This window comes from Ursus maritimus, unplaced genomic scaffold (genome assembly GCF_017311325.1).
Source record: "Ursus maritimus isolate PB19 unplaced genomic scaffold, ASM1731132v1 scaffold_24, whole genome shotgun sequence".
Classification (NCBI taxonomy): Eukaryota; Metazoa; Chordata; class Mammalia; order Carnivora; family Ursidae; genus Ursus; species Ursus maritimus.
In genome coordinates, this window is record NW_024424897.1 from 20,173,160 (window position 1) to 20,195,504 (window position 22,345).

At 55.7% G+C, this 22,345-nt stretch overlaps 2 protein-coding genes across 4 annotated transcripts in view; one reads left to right on the forward strand and one right to left on the reverse strand.

Annotated features, from left to right (window-relative positions):
• Positions 1 to 8,332, forward strand: part of NT5C3B (5'-nucleotidase, cytosolic IIIB) — a 9,321-nt gene extending 989 nt beyond the window's left edge. The window contains exons 3-9 of one of the 2 annotated variants that reach the window (XM_040640623.1): positions 68 to 137; positions 205 to 269; positions 2,739 to 2,824; positions 3,404 to 3,493; positions 5,721 to 5,883; positions 6,753 to 6,953; positions 7,812 to 8,332. In XM_040640623.1, the coding sequence (XP_040496557.1) occupies positions 68 to 137; positions 205 to 269; positions 2,739 to 2,824; positions 3,404 to 3,493; positions 5,721 to 5,883; positions 6,753 to 6,953; positions 7,812 to 7,946 (810 nt within the window). In that variant the 3' untranslated portion in view covers positions 7,947 to 8,332. The remainder of the gene's footprint in view (positions 1 to 67; positions 138 to 204; positions 270 to 2,738; positions 2,825 to 3,403; positions 3,494 to 5,720; positions 5,884 to 6,752; positions 6,954 to 7,811) is intronic. The other variant, XM_040640624.1, reaches the window with a different exon arrangement.
• A 1,649-nt stretch (positions 8,333 to 9,981) lies between these two features.
• The window catches only part of FKBP10 (FKBP prolyl isomerase 10), a 12,937-nt gene continuing 573 nt past the window's right edge, over positions 9,982 to 22,345 (reverse strand). Inside the window, exons 2-11 of one of the 2 annotated variants that reach the window (XM_040640625.1) lie at positions 17,657 to 17,815; positions 14,770 to 14,915; positions 14,168 to 14,357; positions 13,906 to 14,051; positions 13,340 to 13,529; positions 13,037 to 13,182; positions 12,254 to 12,446; positions 11,685 to 11,827; positions 11,325 to 11,488; positions 9,982 to 11,033 (exon numbers count right to left, since the gene is read on the reverse strand). In XM_040640625.1, coding sequence (XP_040496559.1) covers positions 10,848 to 11,033; positions 11,325 to 11,488; positions 11,685 to 11,827; positions 12,254 to 12,446; positions 13,037 to 13,182; positions 13,340 to 13,529; positions 13,906 to 14,051; positions 14,168 to 14,357; positions 14,770 to 14,915; positions 17,657 to 17,815 — 1,663 coding nt within the window. In that variant the 3' untranslated portion in view covers positions 9,982 to 10,847. The remainder of the gene's footprint in view (positions 11,034 to 11,324; positions 11,489 to 11,684; positions 11,828 to 12,253; positions 12,447 to 13,036; positions 13,183 to 13,339; positions 13,530 to 13,905; positions 14,052 to 14,167; positions 14,358 to 14,769; positions 14,916 to 17,656; positions 17,816 to 22,345) is intronic. The other variant, XM_040640626.1, reaches the window with a different exon arrangement.

A 22,345-nucleotide genomic window follows, 5' to 3' on the forward strand; every position in this document is an offset into this window, starting at 1 on the left:
CCCCCCCCCCCCACAGGGCCACACCGGAAGGAGCCTGTATGGATAGCATCTCTCTTTTGCATTTTAGGTCATTTCTGATTTTGACATGACCTTGAGCAGGTTTGCATATAATGGAAAGCGATGCCCTTCTTCTTACAGTAAGTCACATACTAGCTGGCTTTGTGGGGCTTGACAAGATGGTGGCTTCTGAGTGGCCAGTGAAAGAGTTTTGTGTGTTTGCAGATATTCTGGATAACAGCAAGATCATTAGTGAGGAGTGCCGGAACGAGGTGGGTTACTCCCCTTCTTTGTTCACAGACGGCTGTCATGTCCTACTTCAGATAGTTCTTGGTTAGGACCAAAGATTCCAGGATAGAGACCTTAGAAGATTAATATTTTTAAAAATTGTCGTTCTTAGGTTCAGATGGACCTAGTCTCCTACACTGGGGCAGTGTTTCCTTTTTGTTCAAGGCATGTGACGATTGGTGGTTAGAATATGAATGTTATGCAGACCGCTAGCTATAGAGTGTACAAGAGACTTCAACATTTGCTGTTTAACCCTCCAGCAACTCCAGTGGGTGGATAGAACCACTATTATCTCCATTTAACAGATGAGAAAACAGGCTTGAAGAGGATAAGCAACTCCTTCAAGGGTCACACAGGCAAGACACAGAGAGCTTGGTTTTCCCATAGATCTGATTCTGTCCCAAACTCTTTTCACTACATTGTGCTATTTCTTTAATAATAAAATTGGGGGGTGGCACCTGGGTGGCTCAGTGGGGTGAGCGTCTGACCCTTGGTTTTGGCTCAGGGTGGTGGGATCTGGGATGGAGCCCTGCGAGGGACTCTCTGCTCAGCAGGGAGTTTGCTTGAGATTCTGCGCACCCTTCTCTCTCTCTAAAATAAAATAAATACGTCTTTTAAAAATATATAATTTTTTGGCAAGGTAACAGGTATCAAGAAAGACTTCCGAATTAATATCAATATATGATAACGCCCGTTTCCATGAGATACATACAAATATTACAAATCCTGCAGCCTCGCAGTTCATTTTACGTTGTTCCACTTTGCCGGAGGAGAGCCCTGCTGGTTGCACGATTCTTTGCAGTTTGCTGAGCGCTTTCTGCTGAACAACTGTATCATTTAGTTTCACTTCATTATGAAATTCACTAAATTACATACTAAGTGGTCTTTCAGTCTGTCATATTGTTCAGCCCTTCCAATACTCTCATAGTTACTTGTTATTAAGATGGGCAGCAAATTATAGATAGCTCTTATATTTCTAAAACCCATCTCTCTGGAGATGTACTTTCGGCATAAGTTCTGCCTCCAGGACTAAGTAATTGCCTTTAAGTCACTTTTAATGGTTCCTCACATATCTGATCTTACCAGCTTTCAGGAAGCTGCATCCACAAGTAAGACAGCACGTTTGGGGGCCTGCTCTGGGATAACGAAGCTAGGGCAAACTAAGACTCTAGGTGTTGATGAGCTCCCGAAAAAAATTAATTTAAAAAATTAATAAAAAATTAATAAAAATTAATAAATAAACGAAGTTTAGGTATGAAATCTTTTTTCTTTTCAAAAAAGTATATCTTCTGTTGAATTCTCTTATACTTTTTAGAAAAATGTTCTCACACCTCCCTCCCTCCCCAAAAAAACACACACATTGAGAATCTTAGTACATTTCAGGAGCTTTCTCCCTTTGTCAGCGTGTGATCTTTGCCTTTAACTCTCTTTTGGACCCATGGTCGGGGACTCCGCATTTGATCTCATAATAATTCTGAGACTGTGCTTGTATTAAAGTGACAATTCTTTACCCAATCAGTTCCCATTTTTACTGGGCACTTTTACTGACTGACTGGGCCTGTGTGACACATGGTCCCTGAAGTGGTCTCCCCAGACGTGGAAGGAAATCTTAGCAGAAGGAGGTACACGTAGATGGGGTCGTTCCCCCGATGTTGGCGTCGTGATGGCTATCCACTAACACGCGGGGTCCCCAACTCACATCCATGATTTTTCTACTTCCACTTTAATGATTTTTGCCATATCTGTGGTGATTTTTACTACATATTTTACTTAAAGTTGGGTTACTATTAAAAATCTGAATGTGGGGCACCTGGGTGGCTCAGTCAGTTGAGCCTCTGCCTTTGGCTCAGGTCATGATCCCAGGGTCCTGGGATCGAGTCCCATGTGGGCTCCCTGTTCTGCGGGGAGTCTGCATCTCCCTCTCCCTCTGCCTGTTGCTCCCCCTGCTTGTGCTCTCTCTGTCTCTGTCTGCCAAATAAATAAAATATTTTAAAAAAACATCTGAATGCAATTAGAAAGAAACAATCTTCGTGAAAGCATGAATTTGGTGTGCTAGTTTTTTTCTTAATATGCATTAAAATGAATCTAAAACTACTAAAATGAAAAGTGTTTATCCATGGGCCCCTGAAGTTACTTTGCCTAACCCTGAGAAAGTGTACCCCATTTGGGGAAATACAGCATTAATCCCTTCTTGCTGGTTAAGCGCTGCTGGCTGAGCTAGTGGGTAGCAAAATCCCAGTAACCTCTCACCTGAGAGCCAAAGGTCTTTGTTGATTGTTAGGCCTCCCACTCGGAGGGTGCGAATGAAGGGCTGACCGGCTCTACAGATCAGTCACTCCCTAACACAGAGTTGCATCCTTCTAGGTGATTCTTTGCTCACGCTAAATGGTGGGACTTCGCTGGGGAAAACTTGATGCAGACTAACGGCTTTTCTCTTTATTTGGATGTCCCAGCTCAAAGCGCTCCTTCACCACTATTACCCAATTGAGATTGACCCACACCGGACCATCAAAGAGAAGTTACCTCATATGGTGGAATGGTACGTGACGGTGGTTTTGAACCGCTCCTGGCCCCCACGATGGACTGGTCCAGGAGGGGGTATGTTTCTCCTGAGCTTGAACGAGGTGCAGGCCCGCTTACCTTACTGAATTCCCCTGGTCCACCTGTTAGAACCAACCGTCCAGCCACAGAGGGACTGCTGGTGGCTGCTGCTAGAGTGGGGGCCCACTGAGAATCCTGGGAAGGAGGGAGAAGCCCCTGGGTTTGGGGGGGGTAAGTGCTTTGGGGAGATGATTCTCCTATAGGAACCGGTATTGCTGGACAGAGCCCCAGTTCTCCAGAACATGGGGTCACCGAGGGAGGGGTTCAGAAGAGGTTTGGCCTCAGCGGTTAGCTCACCCAGTCCTTGTTCCTGTGGCTGTGGTGTGGCTTTCTCACCCTCTTCCTTTTAAGGACAGCCGGAGTCCTTCAGGAAGTGGCTTGGTGGAAAAGGATGAGTGCCCTTCATTGGGGGACTTGGCCCTTTAGGGCCAAGGTGACTTTTTCCCTTTTTAAAGGGAAAGGACACTTTCCCACTTAGTGATTGGCATGTGGGCTTTTGCGGGGTGTCTGTTTCTAGGTGGACCAAAGCCCACGACCTCCTGTGCCAACAGAGGATTCAGAAGGTCCAGATTGCCCAGGTGGTTAGAGAGTCCAATGCAATGCTTAGGTAAGCTGCTTGCTCTGGAGAACATTTGAAACTGGTTTTCTCACAAAAAGAGGCTGGGAAGGAGTGGAGGGGAGTTCGTGGCTAGCGGGGTCAGAAGAGACAAAGCCCTGTAAGTGGCTGATGTGAAGAAGGTCTTGCTTTTCCTCTCTGAATACAGCTAAAGGATTTCTCACCCTTGAGTACTTCCTAGGAAGCTGTCTGCTGCTAGTGGGTGTCGTATGAATGTGACCAAGCCTTCATCTTCTAGAACAAATAGCATCGAGCTCATTTTCCCCACTGGTAAAAAGACTTCGGGGTCGCCATGATGACTGGTGTTCTGGATTAACGCAGACATGGCTGTTGGCTGGCCTGGGATCCTTGATCATCAGCGCCCTTCCCAGTGCTGCTCTCTCTGCTGTCTTATTATTATTATTATTTATTAACATATAATGTATTATTTGTTTCAGGGGTACAGATCTGTGATTCATCAGTCTTATATAATAGCTAGTGCTCATTACAACATATACTCTCCCCAATACCCATCACCCAGCCACCCCAACCCNCCACCCACCTCCCCTCCAACAATCTTCAGTTTGTTTCCTAAGATTAAGAGTCTCTTATGGTTTGTCTCACTCTCTGGTTTCGTCTTGTTTTATTTTTTCCTCTCTTCCCCATGATCTCTGCCTTGTTTCTTAAATTCTGCATATCAGTGAGATCATGTGATAATTGTCTTTCTCTGATTGTCTTATTTCGCTTAGCATAATACCCTGTAGTTCTAGCCATGTCATTTGCAAATGACAAAATTTCATTCTTTTTGATGGCTGTGTAATATTCCGTGTGTGTGTGTCTGTGTGTGTGTGTGTGTGTGTCTGTGTGTGTGTGTGTGTGTACACAAACACCACATCTTCTTTATCCATTCATCTGTCGATGGACATCTAGGCTCTTTGCATAGTTTGGCTATTGTGGACATTGCTGCTATAAACATTGGGGTGCAGATACCCCTTCAGATCACTACCTTTGTATCTTTGGGGTAAATACCCAGTAGTGCAATTGCTGGGTTGTAAGCTTCTGCTGCCATATTCTTTACTGGTGGAGGGATATGGGCACATAGAGGAAGGAGGCAACATTGTGCCTGCTCTCAAGGATTGGGTGTCCCAACTGGGGAGAGCCATGAAAAGCCAAGAAAGTAGAGACACGTGCAGACCCAGTAAGTAGCAGCGTGGGGTTGGAGTGTTTCCTCAGTGAAGCTGCCCCAGATAGCTTCCTGGTTCTATTTTGCTTGAGCAAAATAAGGCAGAAACAAACAAGCAAACAACAGCCCACTTACATGAAGTTCAGGGATAGGCAAAGCTAATCAGCAGTGACATGAAGTCATAATGGGAGGGGATGGTGTTGGTTGGGAAGGGAACCTTGATCTGGTTAGTAATTACATGGGTGTATACGTATGTAAATATTAATTGAGTTGACCACTTAAGATCAGTGCGCGTTAACCATTTATTGTATGTATTTTAGACCTCAATTTAAAATGTTTTTAAAGGGGCACCTGGGTGGCTTACTGGGGTTAGGCGTCTAGCTTCGGCTTAGGTCATGATCTCGGGGTCCTGGGATCGAGCCCTGGGTCGGGCTTCCTGCTGAGCTGGAAGTCTGCTTTTCCCTCTCCCTCTTTTCCTCTCCCCTGCTCGTGCTCTCTCTCTCTCAAATAAAATCTTTTTAAAAAATGAAATAATAAAATAAAATGTTTTTAAAAAGAAAAAATTTAGGGGCACCTGGGTGGCTCAGTCGGTTAAGCCTCCGACTCTTGATTTCAGCTCAGGTCGTGATCTCAGGGTCCTAAGATAGAGCCCCATGTCGGGCTCTGTGCTCAGTGGGGAGTCTGCTTAAGACTCTGTCTCCCTCTGCCCCTCCCTCCCCGCCCCATACTCTCTCTCAAATAAACAAACAAATCTCTATTTTTTTTAAAAGATTTTATTTATTTGAGAGAAAGAGAGCATGAGAGAGAAAGAGAGCACAAACAGGGGAAAGGGCAAAGGGAGCAGCAGACTCCCCACTGAGCAGGGAGCCCGACTCGGGGCTCAATCCCAGGTCCCCGAGATCATGACCTGAGCCGAAGGCAGACGCTTAACCGACTGAGCCACCCAGGCGCCCCAAATAAATATTTAAAAAGAAAAAATTTAAAAATACATCACCCAAGTAGAAAAGACGGGGGGCAGAGGCAGTGCCATTGCGGAATCCATCCGTCTCTTTTCAGGGAGGGATACAAGACGTTCTTCAACACCCTCTACCAGAACAACATTCCCCTCTTCATCTTCTCCGCGGGCATCGGTGACATCCTGGAGGAGATTATCCGACAGATGACGGTGCTCCACCCCAACATCCACATCATGTCTAACTACATGGACTTTGATGAAGACGTGAGCCGCATCTCCTTTAGGCTGGGAGTAGAAGAGGGGTGGGGACCAGCAGCCCCCCAGGCAGCACCCGAAACCCTAAACCCTGGGGGAGGAGAGGGAGGGAAGGCGTGCTGACTTCTTGCCCTCGGGCAGGTATTTATTTCTTGATGCCGGCTAAAGACAGTTACCTCTGAAGGACTGGCCCTTTGGCGTTTGACTGACAGCTCCCTACCCTGGGGTACCTGATTTAGGGTTCAGCCAGGCCCCATGTCACCGTCCCAGGTCATGTGCCATCGTAGGTACTCCAGGGCTTAGACTTTGACTTGTTTTCCTGGAGCCCGAGGCGGGCCGCTCCGACTCACCTGTGCTCTGACTTCTTCCCTTTACACCAATGGCTGGACTTCTCACCCGGTCGCGTTGGGGGGGGCGGTGCGCACCTGCAGCCGAGGGTGAGCGCCCGTGTGGCCGGGACAGTGCTCGCGTCACGGCTGTGTGCTCCCACTGGAGCCTCTGATCAGTGGTGTCAGAGGGTCCTTGTGAGTTTAAGTCAGCGCTTACACACTTTTTTTGTAAAAGGCTGGGTAGTGAATATTTTAGACTTTGGGGGATGGACTCCGATCTGTCACAGCCACTCGACTCTGCTGTGGAGAAAAAAGCCACCACGGACACGACGTGAGCAAACGAGCCTGGCCGCGTTCCGGTCAAACTGAATTTACAAAAATAGCACAAATCTGGCTGTAGGACCTACTTGGTGGGCCCTGAGTTTAGACTAGGAGGAGGTTTTGGCATTTCTCTGGCTGTCAGGATTCCCTTTCCCCTGTGACAGAGACAGTGGCAAACTGGCTCTAGGCGGTCCCTGCAGCCCTTCTGTGTGTCTCTTGATTATTTAGGGTTTCCTCCGGGGATTCAAGGGCCAGCTCATACACACATACAACAAGAACAGCTTCGTTTGCGAGAACTCCGGGTACTTCCAGCAGCTTCAGGGAAAAACCAACATCCTCCTGCTGGGAGACTCCATGGGGGACCTCACTATGGCTGATGGGGTGCCTGGTGTGGAGAACATTCTCAAGATTGGCTTCTTAAACGACAAGGTAGGTGTGGGACCAGGGCTTCCTGTCTTAGTGGCTTGCTTCTGTTTCAGTGCCTGTTAACTAATGCATAGTGAACACCTGTATGTACTGGTCGTGGTCAAGTCTTAGAGGCACTGAGGTAAGCCACGAGCTATATTGTCATAGGAAAACAGCGATGACGGCTGTGTTGGGCACACGGCATGACAGTGGAGTTCAGAGACACTACTGGGTGCTCACCACGTACCAGGCATATTGACTCATTTAGTCCTTGCAGCAGCCTTTTGAGGTAGTGACTCTTACGCCTCATTTTACAGATGGGGAAACTGAGGCAAGGAGCTTTCTCTACCCATGGTACATAGTGTAGGAAGTGGTGGCGCTGATTACAGTCCTCCTAAATCATAGCTATAAAGCATGATAGAAGTGGGAGATGGTCAGTATTCAGGAGGCGGGTTTACAATTCAGAGAACAAAAACACAAGAACAGACCAGAGGCCGACAGGGGTGAAAACACTGTAGTCGTAAAGGGGCACAGTATGGTGTCAAATGAGAAGGCCACCAGTCCCTCCCCACCCACCCACCTCAGCCAGCAGGTGCTGAAGACCTCCAGAATGCCTGAGCCATGTGAAAATTCAGTCCAGATAGATTAGAAGTAACATCTGGTTTTTAAATTTTAATCCTCGTCCTGTCCTTTTGCCATTGGCCCAAGAGTTAATGCCGGCTCCCAGCACCCGTTGCCATCCGAAGGGCAGGTCCCTGTGACCTGGAGCTGCTCTTGGGGAGTTGCAGCTCGCATGCCCTCCTCCCCCTGCCCCGGGTGCCCAAGAGGCAGAGGCAGAAGGCAGGGCGTTCTGGGGACTCCCTACCCCCCTCCCCCGGGCAGGTGGAAGAGCGGCGGGAGCGCTACATGGACTCCTACGACATTGTGCTGGAGAAGGACGAGACGCTGGATGTGGTCAACGGGCTGCTGCAGCACATCCTGCACCGCGGGGACTGGAGAGAGATGCAGGGCTCCTGAGTGCGGGCGGGTGGGGGCCAGGCGCCGCAGGCTGCGGAGGGGGGAGCCTCACCAGGAGACCGCCCGCTGGGAGCGCTGGTCGCTGCTCGTCCGCGTGTGCGCAGAGTCCGGGGCGGGGGCAGCCGCTGAGCCCAGGCCTCTCCCTCCTTGCCCAGCGTCTTCTGCGGTGTCCTCCGGAGGCTGGCGGGAGGGCCTGCCAGATGGGAGGGCCAACCAGACGAACATGGGCCCTACAGGGTCTCTAGGGACCATCTAGACAGGGGTTCTTTGCCCCCCAGTTTTTAAACATGGGAAGCTAGTCTTCAAAGAAATCTAATGTGTGAAACAGATCAAAATAAAAAAAAGGAAAAAACAGCTCTTCTGATTTGGGGGTGCAGGGCTGGCTGGCGGGCTCAGTCGGCGGGGTATGTGACTCTTGATCTCAGGCTTATGAGTTCGAGCCCCACATTGGGTGTAGAGATTACTTAGAAAATAAAATCTTAGAAAAAAAACAAACCCCCAATTCACTCCAAGACCCTCTGAGCATACCCTAAATGTGCCTGGGGGCCGAGGTGGGCAGGCGGGGTTGGAAGGTGTGTCTCTGACCTGGAATGGTTTCACTCGATGCCGGGGTAGCCGCTAACCTCGAAGTCCCGTTGGGGTCAGTCGGGTCTGGCCAGCCCTGTGTGCAGAGTTCCCTGGTGATGGATCCCCAAAGGGATCCATTTGGGGGCTGATTTTCTCTTGTGCCCTTGGCTCCTGCCCTGTCTTCTCTTCCTTATGTGGGCCCAGGGCCACGACGATGGGTGAGTTCAGGGGGGTCGAGACTGGGACCTGAAGGGAGAAGGCGCTCCGGGACACAGTAAAGTGGGAGTGATTTCTGTTCCGTTGCCTCACGTCACTGGGCTTCCTTCCGAGTTTCTTTGCCTTCTCCCTCCCCTGTCGACTTGGATGGGCAAGAACGAGCTGGATTCTCTCTAGGGCACCTTTTGAAGAAAAAAGGTAAAGCACCAGTTTCACCTGGCATTTTGCCGCCTGTCCTCAGAGGAACGCACCCCCTCATTCTCTGGCGGAGGGTGCCTGGCTGTGGGACGGGCGCGTTTCCCTGCGGCTCCTTCGCGAGCGTCCTGAAAGTAGGCGTAGTTCCCGTTTACGGGTGGCTTGGAAAAGACCAGAAACTTGCTCCAACTCTGGAGCTCGGCCAGGATTTCAGTGTTTCCGCCCGAAGCTGTAGCATTTCTTCGGCTTCACACCTGCATACCTGCCTCGGGCTCTGTTCGCTTCTGGGGAGCGGGTGTTATCATCTGAGGCCGGGTGGCAGTCACTGCCAGACCCCGCAGCGCCTTCGGGATGCGTTGGGGCCGGGAATGTCTGATCGGCTGTGGGGAAAAGCCGTGTCTCAGGATCCTGGGCAGAAAGTGGGTGCTCGTGGGGGACAGGTCAGTCCAGGGAGTCCCGGACCATCAGTCTCTCTCCCAAGCCTCCCCTGCTCTCCTGTCCTCTCCTGCCTTAGGCCACCTTTGTTGCTGTGGCCAGAGTCCAGCTGGGAGGGTGAGGGGCAGATGGCCTGCCTGCTGGCTGAAGCAACTCCTCCCTCAAGACACAGGAGACTGGAGCCCTGTTACCTTTCCTTCGGACAGGAGGGAGGATGGGGCAGGGAGGAATGGCTGGCAGCCAGGAGCAGGGAGAGGTGGGGATAGCCTAGCACTGGAACAAATCTACATGGAAGAGAGGAACTCTTCCTGTGCAGCTTAATTTAATCCTTGAGTTTCTTTGTCCTGTTTGAGGTCAGGAACCTCATCCTTCCATTCAGTTGGGACATTTAGGAGACAGGGATCATCTCTCCAACCTCCCCGCAGGCCCCTCTGAAGACACCCACTCCCCATCTTCCCTCCAGCGGACAGGGGGCTCCCTTGCCATGGGGAGGGCCCTCCTTAGGCCTCAGGAGGCAGAGATCCAGGGACACAGTATCTTGAGCTCCTGCTTTGTGCCCCTTTATTCCCCAGTGTTTGGGTCTAAGGGCCTTCCCCCCACCGAAAGAGCACACCCTGAGGCCTTTGGTTTAGTCGTTTATTTGGTACAAAGGAGAAAGGGATCTGACACCAATTTAGCCTTTTGAGTGTGCAGAGCTCTGCCTACCCCCCTCTGACCCCCAAGTGAGCCCTTCTTCCAAGTTTATCTCAGCCCCGAACCAACAACATTGTAGCCGTAAGATCCATTTAAGTAGTTATCCTCACCCCCGCCCCCTTCACACTCTTCCTCTTTTCTGTCCCTTAGAGAAAGCAGCCTTCTCTTCAGGGATGAAAGGCAACGCCAAGCCCAGCCCTGAATGCAGCACCCCACGGTTGCCTCAGCCCCTACTGGCCACAGGGAGGGGCGGACAGCATAGGTGTGGGGACACAGGAGGGGCGTGTGACAGGTGGGGCGCTGCCCTCCCGAGAAGCCAGCCAGAGCTGAGGGAGGAAGGCTGAGGGTCCGGTCAGTCCTGGTTCGTGCTCCTAGGGAGCTTCCACGACACAGGAATAGGGACGGGGGCGGGGGGGTGGCTGAGGACGGCAAGGAAAAGTATGGAAAAAAGGGAAGTTAGGGGAAATAAAGAAATGACAAGCTCGGCCTTGTTCAGTGTCTGGTGCCGTGGAGGGGGAGGTATGGGTGAGGCGCCAGCAAGTGCCAGCATGGCCGGCTTGGCTTTGTGACTCCAAAACTTGTAAGGGAGGGGTTTGGGGTCAGAAGAGAAAAACTGAATAGAGGTCTGTGCTATGGACTTTACTCTGGGGCCGTCGTCTCCTGTGACCACGTTTTAGATGTTTCTAGACACCATGCCAGCACAGGGGAGGATGACTCTTAGAAGGTCAGCCCCACTGCCCACTGTCCTCCCAGAAGTGGGCCTTTGCATTTGGGCCCCGGCCCGGGCCCCTGCCCTCAGAGCTCCTCATGGACCCGCTCTTGGTCTTCATCTGACTTCAGTTTCAGCTCCTCCACAGTGATCTTGCCATCCTGGTTGCGGTCCTGGTTCTGGAACATGTCTGCTATGGTTTTCTCCGGGTCCTGCCCAGGCATGAGGCGTCCTTTGCCCTCACTGACTTGAGCCTTGATGAAGGTGGAGAACTGGGAGCCAAGACAGCCAAGGGGAGAGGGGAGTGAGGGTCTCGCCTGAGGGCTGTGGGTGGCCTGGGGAAGGGCCCCAGGCACCGGCCGGCCAGCTATAGGGGGGATGGGCTGCATGAGGAAGAGGCAGGGACAAGGGACCTATAAGGCCCAGGGACCCAGCACAGGGGCAGAAACAGGTGCCGAGGGGACAGCGGATGGACTGTGTTGCTTGATGCCACCACACACAGTGGCTCCTGTTGGGGTGACAGCATGGGAATGGTTCTTAGAAGAACTGAACTCCTCACCCACCTCCTCCGGGGGGACCTCGCCATCCTTGTTTAGGTCCAGGCCTTCGAACAGGTTGACAGGAGGGTCCTCGTGCCACACAAACAGGTAGCCTGTGGGCAGCCCCTCCTCCCGGGACACCAGCTCCACTTCAAAGAGCAGCACCGCACTGCCAGGGACACCCCGGGCTGCAGGGAGCGAGAAGAGAAGAGAAGGAAGGCGTCGCCATTAGGCCCAGGTCTGGACCCGACTCCCAGCCTGCCCTGGGTGCTCCCCAGTCCAGAGGCCTCAGTTTCCCATGTTGGTCACATGGGATGTTTGCAGAACCCTTGGGAAGGCTTCCCTCACTCCTCCCACCAGCCAGCAAGGCCAGTCGGCCCTCACCTCCGCTCTCTCCGTGTGCCAGGTGGGGGGGCACCACGAGCTGCCGCCTCTCCCCCACACACATGCCCTGCAGGCCCGTGTCCAGGCCTTCGATCACCTTGTTGGCCCCCAGAGTAGCCTCCTGGGGGTCGCCGTAGTCGTGGCTGGGGGGAGAGCAGATCCCCAGGTCAGCATCCATCCTTGTCCCAGGCCAGTTGGCATCCCGTTGTCCCCGGGGCGGGCCCAGTTTCCCAGTCACTCCTCCTGGTGCCCGCCCCACACAGCCGAGGGCCGGGCCCAACAGTTCAGAGATAGGACCCACTCCTCATGGTGCTGCTGCCCCTGTAGTGTGGCCTGGGGGGCTCATCTCCCCCTGCTTTGGTTTCCCCTCCACAAATGGAGCCGTGGCTCGCCTAGATGGCCGGCTTCACCCTCCCTGCGCCCGCAAGTCAAGAATCTCAGCTCCTCGGGCTCCCCCGCGCTCGCTGGATGGGAACTTATGGACGAAGCCCCCGTCAGGGGGCTGTCAGGACTCCCCCCTGCACCTGGGCCCACCCACCTGCCCAGCCCTGGCCCTGCCCCGGACCCACGAGGAGAAGAGCTTAGTGCCATCCAGAAGGGAGCAGTTGTAGTGGTAGCGAATGAAGTCCCCGGGCTGGGCCGTCTCATTGCAGGTCTCTGGGGGCGGGGACAGAACCTTGATTTCCACCGGATCTCCAGGGTTGTGGAAGTCAATGACATGGACGTCGAAGATCAGCACAGCGGAGCCAGGGATCTTGTCTCCTGGGGCCAGAACAGGGAGTGGATCGGCTTGGAATCCAGCAGGGGCTGCTCAGGCCTCCACAGAGGCCCCTAGACCTCCCCCGCCCTGTGTTTTTAAGCCAGGATGGGACAGGGTGTTTGTCCCCAGGGTCAATTCTTCTAATACCCTCTTGTGGGGTGCGGGGCGGGGGAGGGGAGGGCCATCCCAGTGAGAAAGCCCTTTACACATATCATCCTGCAACCTCCCAGTAACTTACCCTGCTGGTCAATGTGATTAGTCCCATTTTACCGCTGAGGACACTGAGGCTTCCAGCAAAGCTGGGGCTCAAGTCCAGGTCTCTTTGCTTCCTAGGGCTACACTGTTTCTGTTCTTCCATAACCACCCCGCCTCCCCAAACTCAGGAGTCGGCTGCCCTTCTCCAGTATGGAAGGGAAAAGTTGGAGGGCTGCCCCTGGAGGAAAGGGCGGAGTCTGTGTGGCAGGTGGGTGGGTGACGGTTTTCGTGATGAGAGGGGCGGAGCAGGTGCTGGGATGGCCCTGTGGTTGGGAAGTCAGGGAACAGTCCGCAGAGGGGCTGCCATGGTGACTGGGAGCACAGGGGACACGCCTACCAGTCCCGTTCTCCCCGTAGGCCAGGTGGGGGGGAATGGTGATCCTCCGGCGCTCCCCCATGCAGGCGCCCTGCAGCCCCTGGTCCATCCCGGGGATGATGTAACCCTGCCCCACGTAGGTGTTGTAGGTGTGATTGCGGGAGTAGCTGTAACACAAGGCAGGGAGGGCCAGCAAGTGAGTCAAAGCCCCCCCCCCCCGCAGCTCAGAGCCACCCCCCGGGTGCTGCCTAGGGCGACCCCAGATCCTGCCTCAGCCTCTTCCACCTCCCTCCCAATGAGCCCACGCCCCTCCCCGCCCCAGACCTGGAATCAAAGAGGGTGCCATCCATCAGCGAGCCATTGTAGTGGTAACGCATGAAGTCTCCAGCCACCGCTCTCCGGACACAGCCAGGAGGTAGCTCCAGCGTCTCCAGCTGGACGGTGTCCTTGGGGTTATGGACGTCAATCAGGAGCACGTGGAAGACCAGGGAGGCCTGCGGGGGGATCACAGTCCCTGGGGAAGGGATAGGCTTGAACCATAAAGTGGAGAGCAAACCAGGGCTCCTTCTCCACTCAGGAAGGCCCATGTGAGCACCCTGCAAAAAAGGTGCTAATTCTGCTCTCCAGAGACCCTTCCTTACCCTCAGCAGCCCTGTTTCTTGCTCCCCCTGTGAGGCGTGAGCTGGATCTTCCCCAGGGCCATCACCAGCCCATACTGAATGCATGTGTGAAACAGAATAAAGCACCCTTTCTTAGTGAGATCACCACCAAGATAGACTTCATCTCTATTTGACTCCTTGGCTGAGCGCCCTTGTGCAGTACACAACCTGAACAACTGTATGTGGCAGCCCTTTTCTAGGGGGAATCCCCGAGTCCCTGTCTGCCCTCACCATAGCCTTTCTCGCCATAGGCCAGGAACGGAGGGATGATGATCTTCCTTCTCTCTCCAGGACACATGCCCAGCAGCCCCTGATCCATGCCCTTGATCAGCCAGCCGGAGCCGACGTAGGTGTCATAAGTTCCGCCCCTACTGTAGCTGCAGAGAATGAGGTAGAGGTGATGCTGCCGGAGATGGGAGAAGCAGGATGGGCCCCTGACACCATCCCCATCCTACAGAGCCCCCAGGGCCCCAGGACTCCCTTCAGCCCTTACCTGGTGTCAAAGGCGGTGCCATCCAGCAGCGTGCCATTGTAGTGGTAGCGGACAAAGTCGCTGTCCTGGACCGTTCGGGGGCAGTGGGCTGGGTGCTGCAAGGTGCTCACCTGCACGGTGTCTGCCTTGTTCCACACATCCAGCAGGACCACATCGAAGTAGAGGGTGGCATCCGGCGGAATGAGCCCCGCTGTGAGAGTCCGGCAGCCACAGCTCATGTTTGGTGCAGCTTCCAGACCCCTCAGTATGCCAGTCCCCAGGGCCCCAGGACTCCCTCTAGCCTTACGTGATGTCAAAGCTGCTGCCATATTTGCTGCAGCCCCAGCGTGGCGGGTTAAATGGACACTGAATGACCGGCTAGGCCACCCCCTCCCCCACCCCTAGTTCCCCTTCTCCCCCATCAAGCTGGGATTCTATCCAGGGCCCTGTCATTTCCTTTCCTCCCTCTGCAGTCCCAGACCTGCCGCGACTCACGCTGCACGTGCGGTGTCACCGTGGGCAAGTCCCTCTCCCACTCTGAGCTTCAGTTTTCTGGCCCTGGGGTCCTTGATTCTGCCTCTGGGTCCCCTCCATCCCCACGCCTGGGCCCCAGCCCTTCTCACCCACACCGATGCTGCCGTAGCCCAGGTGGGGGGGCACGATGAGACGTCGCCGCTCGTTGACGCACATGCCCATGAGGCCCCGGTCCATGCCGGTGATGAGGCGCCCCACGCCCACCACGATGGCCACCAAGGTGCTTCGGTCATAGCTGGGGGAGGGAGGAGACAGACGGGGTACAGCGGCCTCTGCCCACGGCCACACACACAGGTGCACACACACACTCAGGCCCCCTCCCGCTACACAGCCGTGCGTCCACACGCTCCTGTCTCCTCTTCAAGCCTCCCTCCCCACCTTAAGCGGAGGGGCTGTTACACAAGGGAAACCCCCCCCACAGGAGGCCAGGGGCTTTCATTTTCCTGGGATGGGGGTGGGGGGCTGTCTGCGCAGGCTCTGTGTGCTCCGACCACCTGCGGACAGCCGCGGAGGGCTGAGTCCTGCTTGGAGGGGAGGGGGAACATAGAGCATTTGCGAGGCCAATGAAATCCTCGGCCTTTTGCTTTCACCACCTTATTTCAGTCTTTCCCCTGTGAAGTGGGCCTTAGGGTTTTCATTTTTCTCCTGACAAAAACTGAGACAAGAGACTAGCGGACTTGCCCAAGGTCACACGCTGACATGCGGTCTAGTGAACGCCACACCATCAATTTTCCAAGGAAAGGAGGGGGCGGCAGAGCTCACTGAGGATAGGCACTGGTTTCCAATTTTGGAAAGGCCTGTTTTAAAATTGCCCTGGCCTTTGTTTTTCTTTTACTTTTATTTTTTTTATTGAAGTATAATTGACATACGAGATGATAGGAGATTCAGGTGTATAACATGGTGATTCGACATTTACATGCGTTCCGAGAAGATCGGAATAGTAAGTCGAGTCAGCACCTGTCACCACACAAGGTTAATACAATACCGTTGTCCGTACTCCCCGTGCTTTACCTTACACCTCCGTGATGTATTTACTTGTAATTCGAACTTTGTACCTCTTGACTTCTATTTGCTTTTTCTCACAGTTTTAAGTTTTCGGAAGTTAAGGGAGGTTGGGAGATTTTTATTTTTTTATTTTATTTATTTACTTACTTATTTTTAAGATTCCACTCATTTATGTGATAGAGAGAGCGAGCACAAGCAGGCGGAGTGGCAGAGGGAGAGGGAGAAGCAGGCTCCTCCCTGAGCTCGATCCCAGGACCCTGGGATCACGACCTGAGCTGAAGGCAGACGCTTCACCGACTGAGCCACCCAGGCGCCCCCAGAGATTTTCATTCCAAAAAAAACTTTTAAATCACTTCGTTTTTTAAGTTTATTTAATTTTTTTTTAGTGATCTCTACCTCCAACGTGGGATTCGAACTCATGACCCGAAGATTAAGAGTTGCATGCTCTTCCAACTGAGCCAGCCAGGTGCCCCAAGAGATTTTTATTTTGATCAAAGGGGTGAAGAACCATGGGTTAGGAAAGTTTTCCAAGCTCAGCACTCCATGGACTAGGGCCAGCCAGGCTCCCAGAGTCCCACCAAGGAAGTCATCCCCTGCTCCCCACCCCTCCCTGACTTGGGCTGGACTCCTGGCCATGGGCCATACCTCATTCTGCCTACTGAGCTGCTGCCTTCACACTGCTGTTGTGAGGGCCCAGGCCTGCACAAAGTTTCTACCAGTTAAAAACTCTCAGAGCACCCAGTCCTCCCCAGAGTCAGGGCTAACGCACCCTCAACTGGCTTTCAGACTGGCAAGCACTGCGCGAAGTTCGCTTTCATTCATCACCTTCCTTGAGCCCTGTTACCAGCCTTAGGAAGGGAGGACTTAATTTTCCAGCTTGTTTTTAACCTCCATTTTTCAGATAAGGAACATGAAGCTTAAAGGGGCAAAATTCCTTGTCCATGGCCACAGGCTGGATTGGAACCCAGGGTCTTGGACTCTGGAGTTCATGTTCTTACTCAGTCTACTGCCTGCCTTCCAAAGCCAAGGCCACTAATTTCCCGTGGGCTGAGTTGTGTGTTTTGGGAAGGGGTCTAAGAGGGACCGACTTCTGTGGATAATGGTGTGTGGCTGGGACCTGAGGTTTAACCAAGGCTGGTGTCAGCCCTGCCCCGCCTCCACCAACAAAAGTGACTGGCCAGGGCTGACCAAAGGCCTGATCAAACCAGAAGCCCATCTCTCAAACCCCAAGGCTGGCAAGATGGGCGGCAGCCCTGGCCTGGTAAGCTAAGATGGAGGAAGGTGGGGGTGCAGGGAGACCCGGAGAGAGAGGTAAGAGAACCCTCCGAGGAGCCCAGGGGTCAATGCCCGGCCATGTGACACGTAGACAGATAGGGTCCCTACACAGGGCTGTGCCCTCTGCTCCTGGATCCGTCAGGCCGTCTCATTATAGTGCTCACACTGCTTCACCACGCTAGCTCTTCATAACCCCCACCGCCTCCAAAAAGGTTCTACTGTCTCTTCTCTGGTTACAAAGGCACTGAACCCTGGGGCTGGAACCAGAAGGGATCCAGGCTGGAAAGAAAGGGAGGGGGTCCCAGGCTGAGACCCCTGGAAGATTCACATGCAGCAGGGTCCATGCCCTTCCCCCCAACAATGGGGACCAGAACCTCCTCCCGGGCAGGCCTTTAAATAAAGCACCGGTAAGTAAACAGAGCAGTTCACCTTGATCAACAAACACTTGGAGGAAAACGGGGAGCGTGTTGTAAAAGAAACGGGTCCTTTGAGAGGTGAGGGTTTGCAATCGAGGGCAAGAATGTCTTTGGGAAGATGGATGTCTGGGAGTCCCCGTTCCCAGGGTGCTGTGTTAGGGGTCAGAAGACCGTGGAGTAGGGGATGCAGGCACAGCCTAAGGGGCTACAAGGGATCCCCAGGATTAAGAAAATCTGGCCCTAAGAGGAGTGGCGAGTCTGGGGGCACCCAACCCATTACCTCGAGTCAAACTTCTTGCCGTCCTCGAAAGTGCCGTTGTAGTGGTAGCGCACAAAATCCCCCATCTGCACTTCCCGGGGACAGGTCCTGGGGATGTGGTACCTCTCGATGACTACATCTTCCAGGGGGCCCCCGGCCGGGCTAGCACGGCCCAGCCCCCTCCCCACGGCCTGCAGCAGCAGCAGCACTGTCCAGCGCGAAGAGCATGTAGCTGGCAGCACTGGGGCACGGCGCCGCGTCAGCTCACTCGAGGCAGGAGACAGGAGTGAGGAGTAGCCCCGGCACCTCCCCACCTTCAGGACACCTTCCTAGCCCATCCCCATCTCCCAACTCAGTCCAGTGCTCCGGCTGCCCAGCTGCCTCCCCCGAAGATCTTTTGGCCACCTCACCCCACCCAAATAATAATAACTCAAGCTAGAATGTACTGGGCACTTGCCATGTGCCAGGCCCGTGTAACTCATTTCAGCCTCACTGTTATTATCATCCATGTTTATAGACAAGAAACCTGAGGCACAGAGAGGTTAGTAGGTTTTCAAGCTCACACAGCTGGAGCATAATGGCACTGGGAATGAGAGCCCGGCAGCCTGGCCCTCGAGCTCTGCCACCTGGACCCATGAAGGGTCTCCTGGCTCCTTGGTCCTCAGCTCCGTCTCCAGCCTCCACCTGAATCTTGGCATCTCAGCATTGCAGGAACGCTGGAGATCATGCACCTAGTCCCAGCTGAGGCCCAGATCTCCCCAGACAAGGAGAGCAGTAAGTCCTGGTGCTACTTCTCATTGGCCATGTGACCCATGGCCCCATTGCACTGTATGAACCTCAGTTTCTCATCTGAAAAATGGGTCCAGTCATGTCAGCTGCTGGGGGTTGGTGAAAGCATCACGTGAGATAAACAGACATGGCAGGGGTCTGTAAAGAAGTGCTCTGTGCAGTTGGTGGCTACCAGTCATTTACCCAAGGGGTCCCTGAATTCTCCTAAGGCTGCTCTCTCTGTTCCTTCCACCCTCTCACCTGCCCACCACCCCCAGCCTTCCCTCCTGTCACCCAGGGTCCTCACTTCCAGGGACGGCTCCCCATGACTCTGTGACACTCCCAGCACAGTGCTCTCCCTCCCTGCCCCCATCCCAAGCCCGGCAGGGAGGCTCACACTTGTAGTAGGCAAACTGCAGGTAGTGATACATGGTGGCCACGAACTTCTCCACGAAATAGCCCCCACATTGGGGGTCAAGTTGGCCTCACGTCCACCCTGCACTGCAGGGACTCTGCGGGAGATCTAGGGCGGAGGCAGTGGTGAGGAGCTGGGGTCCCCAGCCTGTGCGATCGAGGAGGTGATGCCAGTGAAGACCGCTCAGCCCTAAGGGCAGTGCTCAGCACAACCCGTGGGCGACTTACACCCTCCGCCTCAGCCCCCCCCAAAACCAGAGGGAGCAGGGGCATCCCGAGGCAGATGAGGTTTGGAGGTGGGACTGAAGCCTATGAGAGAAGCTCAGGACAGTCCTTTCTGCCCCTGCAGTTAGGGATCCCCAGACTAGGTGCGATTTCTGGCACAAACTGCCTTCTGCCCACAACGCTGGGCTGTTTCTGCACACACCACCTTGGCACTTTAGCCCTCTCCTGGAAGGCCCGAACCCCATGTCCCCAGACCCTTTGGGGATGTCCCCACCTCTCTGCACCCATGCCCACACAGTGGACAGTCAGGACTGTAGCCTGTCCCTCCTCACCCACCTTACTCCTGCCCACCTCCCAAGAACTTGCTGTGCTTCATAAGTGTATGGGATGGATACCTGTGTGAAGAGGCCTTAGGGGTTCTGGGAAGCAGGGCCCCGTGGATGAGGGACACCCACAGGGGGCTGCAGGGGCTGGGGAGTACCTGCTATGGCTGGTAGAAGTCTGAAGTCCACCTGCTCGGGCCCTCGCAGCCGGCCAGGCACCGGGCAAAGACGGCCAGGTACTCGGCCAGGCCCGCTCCCATGTCCTCCCCTGTGCTGTGCGTCCCGCTGTTGTACAGCTTCACGGCCCTGAGGAACACGCTGCAGGGAGCGGTAAGGGTCAGGAGACCAACACCTCCCCTCCCACAAGCGGCAGGGTCGCCCTACCCTCCACCCACTCGTAGGGCTGCGCTCCAAGTCGTAGGAGCGCGCTGTCGGCCGCGTCCAGCAGCCGTAGTGAGCATGCAAGATACTTGGCGGTTAGCTCGTGCTTCGGGTTCCTCTGCAGGAAGGTGTAGGCCGCGGCTGCCGCCTTCTCCAGCCGGTTAGCCTGTGGCGCGGGGACGGAGGGTGTCGGAAGCGGCCGGAGCGCAGCCCGGAGCGCAGAGTGGGCTTGGCTGTCCCGGTTGTGCGAGCGACTGCTGCCGACCGGACAGAACCCGACGCCGGCTCGGAACGACACGCCCGCCGGGCCCCGGGGCGAGGCAGGGCGGGGCGAAGGTGAGGGGCGACCCGGGTTGGGGGCGGCCACGAGGGGGTGGGGGACTCCGGGACTGGGGGCGAGGCGGGGCTGGGGAGTCGCGGCGGGAGCGGAGGAGCGCGCGGCGGGACAGGGGCACCGGAGAGGGCGGGGCGCTGGCCGGGGCCCTGAACAGCGCGTAGTGCAGGTACTGGTAGGGCAGACGGCTCTGAAGTCGCGCAGCAGCTGCCGCGGCGGGTAGGGCACTGGAGCGCGGCAGCGAAACGCTTGCAGCGTCGCAGGCAGGCGGCACGTTCCAGGACGTGGCCGAAGAGCTGCAGCCGCGAGCCCACTCGTCGCCGGGCCGCCGTCGAGGGCCGAGCGCGGCCCCGAGGGCGAGGCCGCGGGAGGCGCGGGGCCGCTGCAGTGGCGTGGCAGAAGGCCTCGCTGTCCCGCAGCAGCCGGTGCAGCCGCAGGCGCCGCCTCGAGGTAGCGCGCGCTCGCGCCAGCTCTCTCCCTCGTACTGCTCGAGCGCGTGGCCTGCAGGCCGCGGCCAGGCATCAGGTCCTCGGGCGGGAAGCCCCGGAAGCTGTACTTCGTACGCGCCGCGGCGCTGCCAGCAGCAGCCACAGCAGCCCACGCCGGGCCCCATGGCCGCGCCGAGCCGGCCGCCTCTCCCGGGCGGAGCAGGCGTCAGGGCCGGGCGGGCCGGCGGCGCAGCGGGGGGCCGGGCGGGCGCCCGCTGGTCTTGCGCCCGGCACCCGGGCAGGAAGGCGGGGTCGTCTGGGTCAGCTCTGAGGGGCAGGGGCCCACTGGTGTCCGGAGTCCCCTCCAGAGGACCTCCTGCCCTAGGGGGTCTTCCCTTGGCAGATGGTAAGTGGGTGGAGGAACGCTTCCCGCCGGGATGAGGAGCCCGCAAAGCCCCTCCCCACACAAGGACAATCCCCACCTTAAGTTAAGATCAAGAAATTGAGGGAGCGCCGCCTCTCCACTCTGCCCAAACCGTGGCACCTGGTCTTCTTCCATTACAGAGTCCCTTCTGCTTCCTCTCTCCGCCCCTAGCCGATGAAGTCACCCTCGTGTCCCTCTCCCCCGAACCCCACCCGGTCCGACGGGGTGCGCACACCTGGTTTCACCCCTCACTCGGCACTCCGCCGCCGCCCACCCATCTCCATCCCCGCGCGGGAGAGTCTTGGCCGGCCAGCTTTTGCGGCCTCCGCGCTCGCCGTCCCTAGAAAGGCCATCCTTGGGACGGTGGGGTGGTGCGGGGTGGGGAATACGAGATACCTCAGATTCTGGAGCCCCACCAGCCACCTGGAGAGGCCTAGATTTGGGGGTGCGGAGAAAGAAGCAAGGGATGCTTCAGCCCGGCTTTAGGACCCGGGGCTCCGGAAAAAAGCTGAACTTTTTTCTTTTCTTTCTTTTTTTTTTTTTTAAACTGGAGTCAGCTCCGACTTCTCCGCTTTCCCGAACCTCCCTCCCCGGCCGGGCCCCTGGACGCTGAGCCCCGGGAGAGCGGGAGGGGGGAAAGCGGGAGTTCTCAGTGGCGCATTCCTGTGACTGCAACACTCAGCCTTGGCCCCTCCTCCTAGTCCACCCTCCGTCTCCCGCCCCCGGCCCCGCCAGCTCAGTCTCCCCAGCCCCCCATTCCACGTGGACCAGCCAGGGCGGGGGTGGGGACGGAGGACAGGAAGGGGGGGAGCCTGCTCCGAGAGGAGGGGGGAAGGAGGTTGGCGGCGGCGACTCCCTCGCTCGGCCTCACTGCCGGCCGTCCCAGCACCAGGCACCATGTTCCGCGCGGTGTCCCCCAGCCACACCTTCCTTGGGCTCCCCCTGCTGCAGCTGCTGCTGCTGCTGCTGCAGGCCGTGGGGAGGGGGCTGGGCCGTGCTAGCCCGGCCGGGGGCCCCCTGGAAGATGTAGTCATCGAGAGGTACCACATCCCCAGGACCTGTCCCCGGGAAGTGCAGATGGGGGATTTTGTGCGCTACCACTACAACGGCACTTTCGAGGACGGCAAGAAGTTTGACTCGAGGTAATGGGTTGGGTGCCCCCAGACTCGCCACTCCTCTTAGGGCCAGATTTTCTTAATCCTGGGGATCCCTTGTAGCCCCTTAGGCTGTGCCTGCATCCCCTACTCCACGGTCTTCTGACCCCTAACACAGCACCCTGGGAACGGGGACTCCCAGACATCCATCTTCCCAAAGACATTCTTGCCCTCGATTGCAAACCCTCACCTCTCAAAGGACCCGTTTCTTTTACAACACGCTCCCCGTTTTCCTCCAAGTGTTTGTTGATCAAGGTGA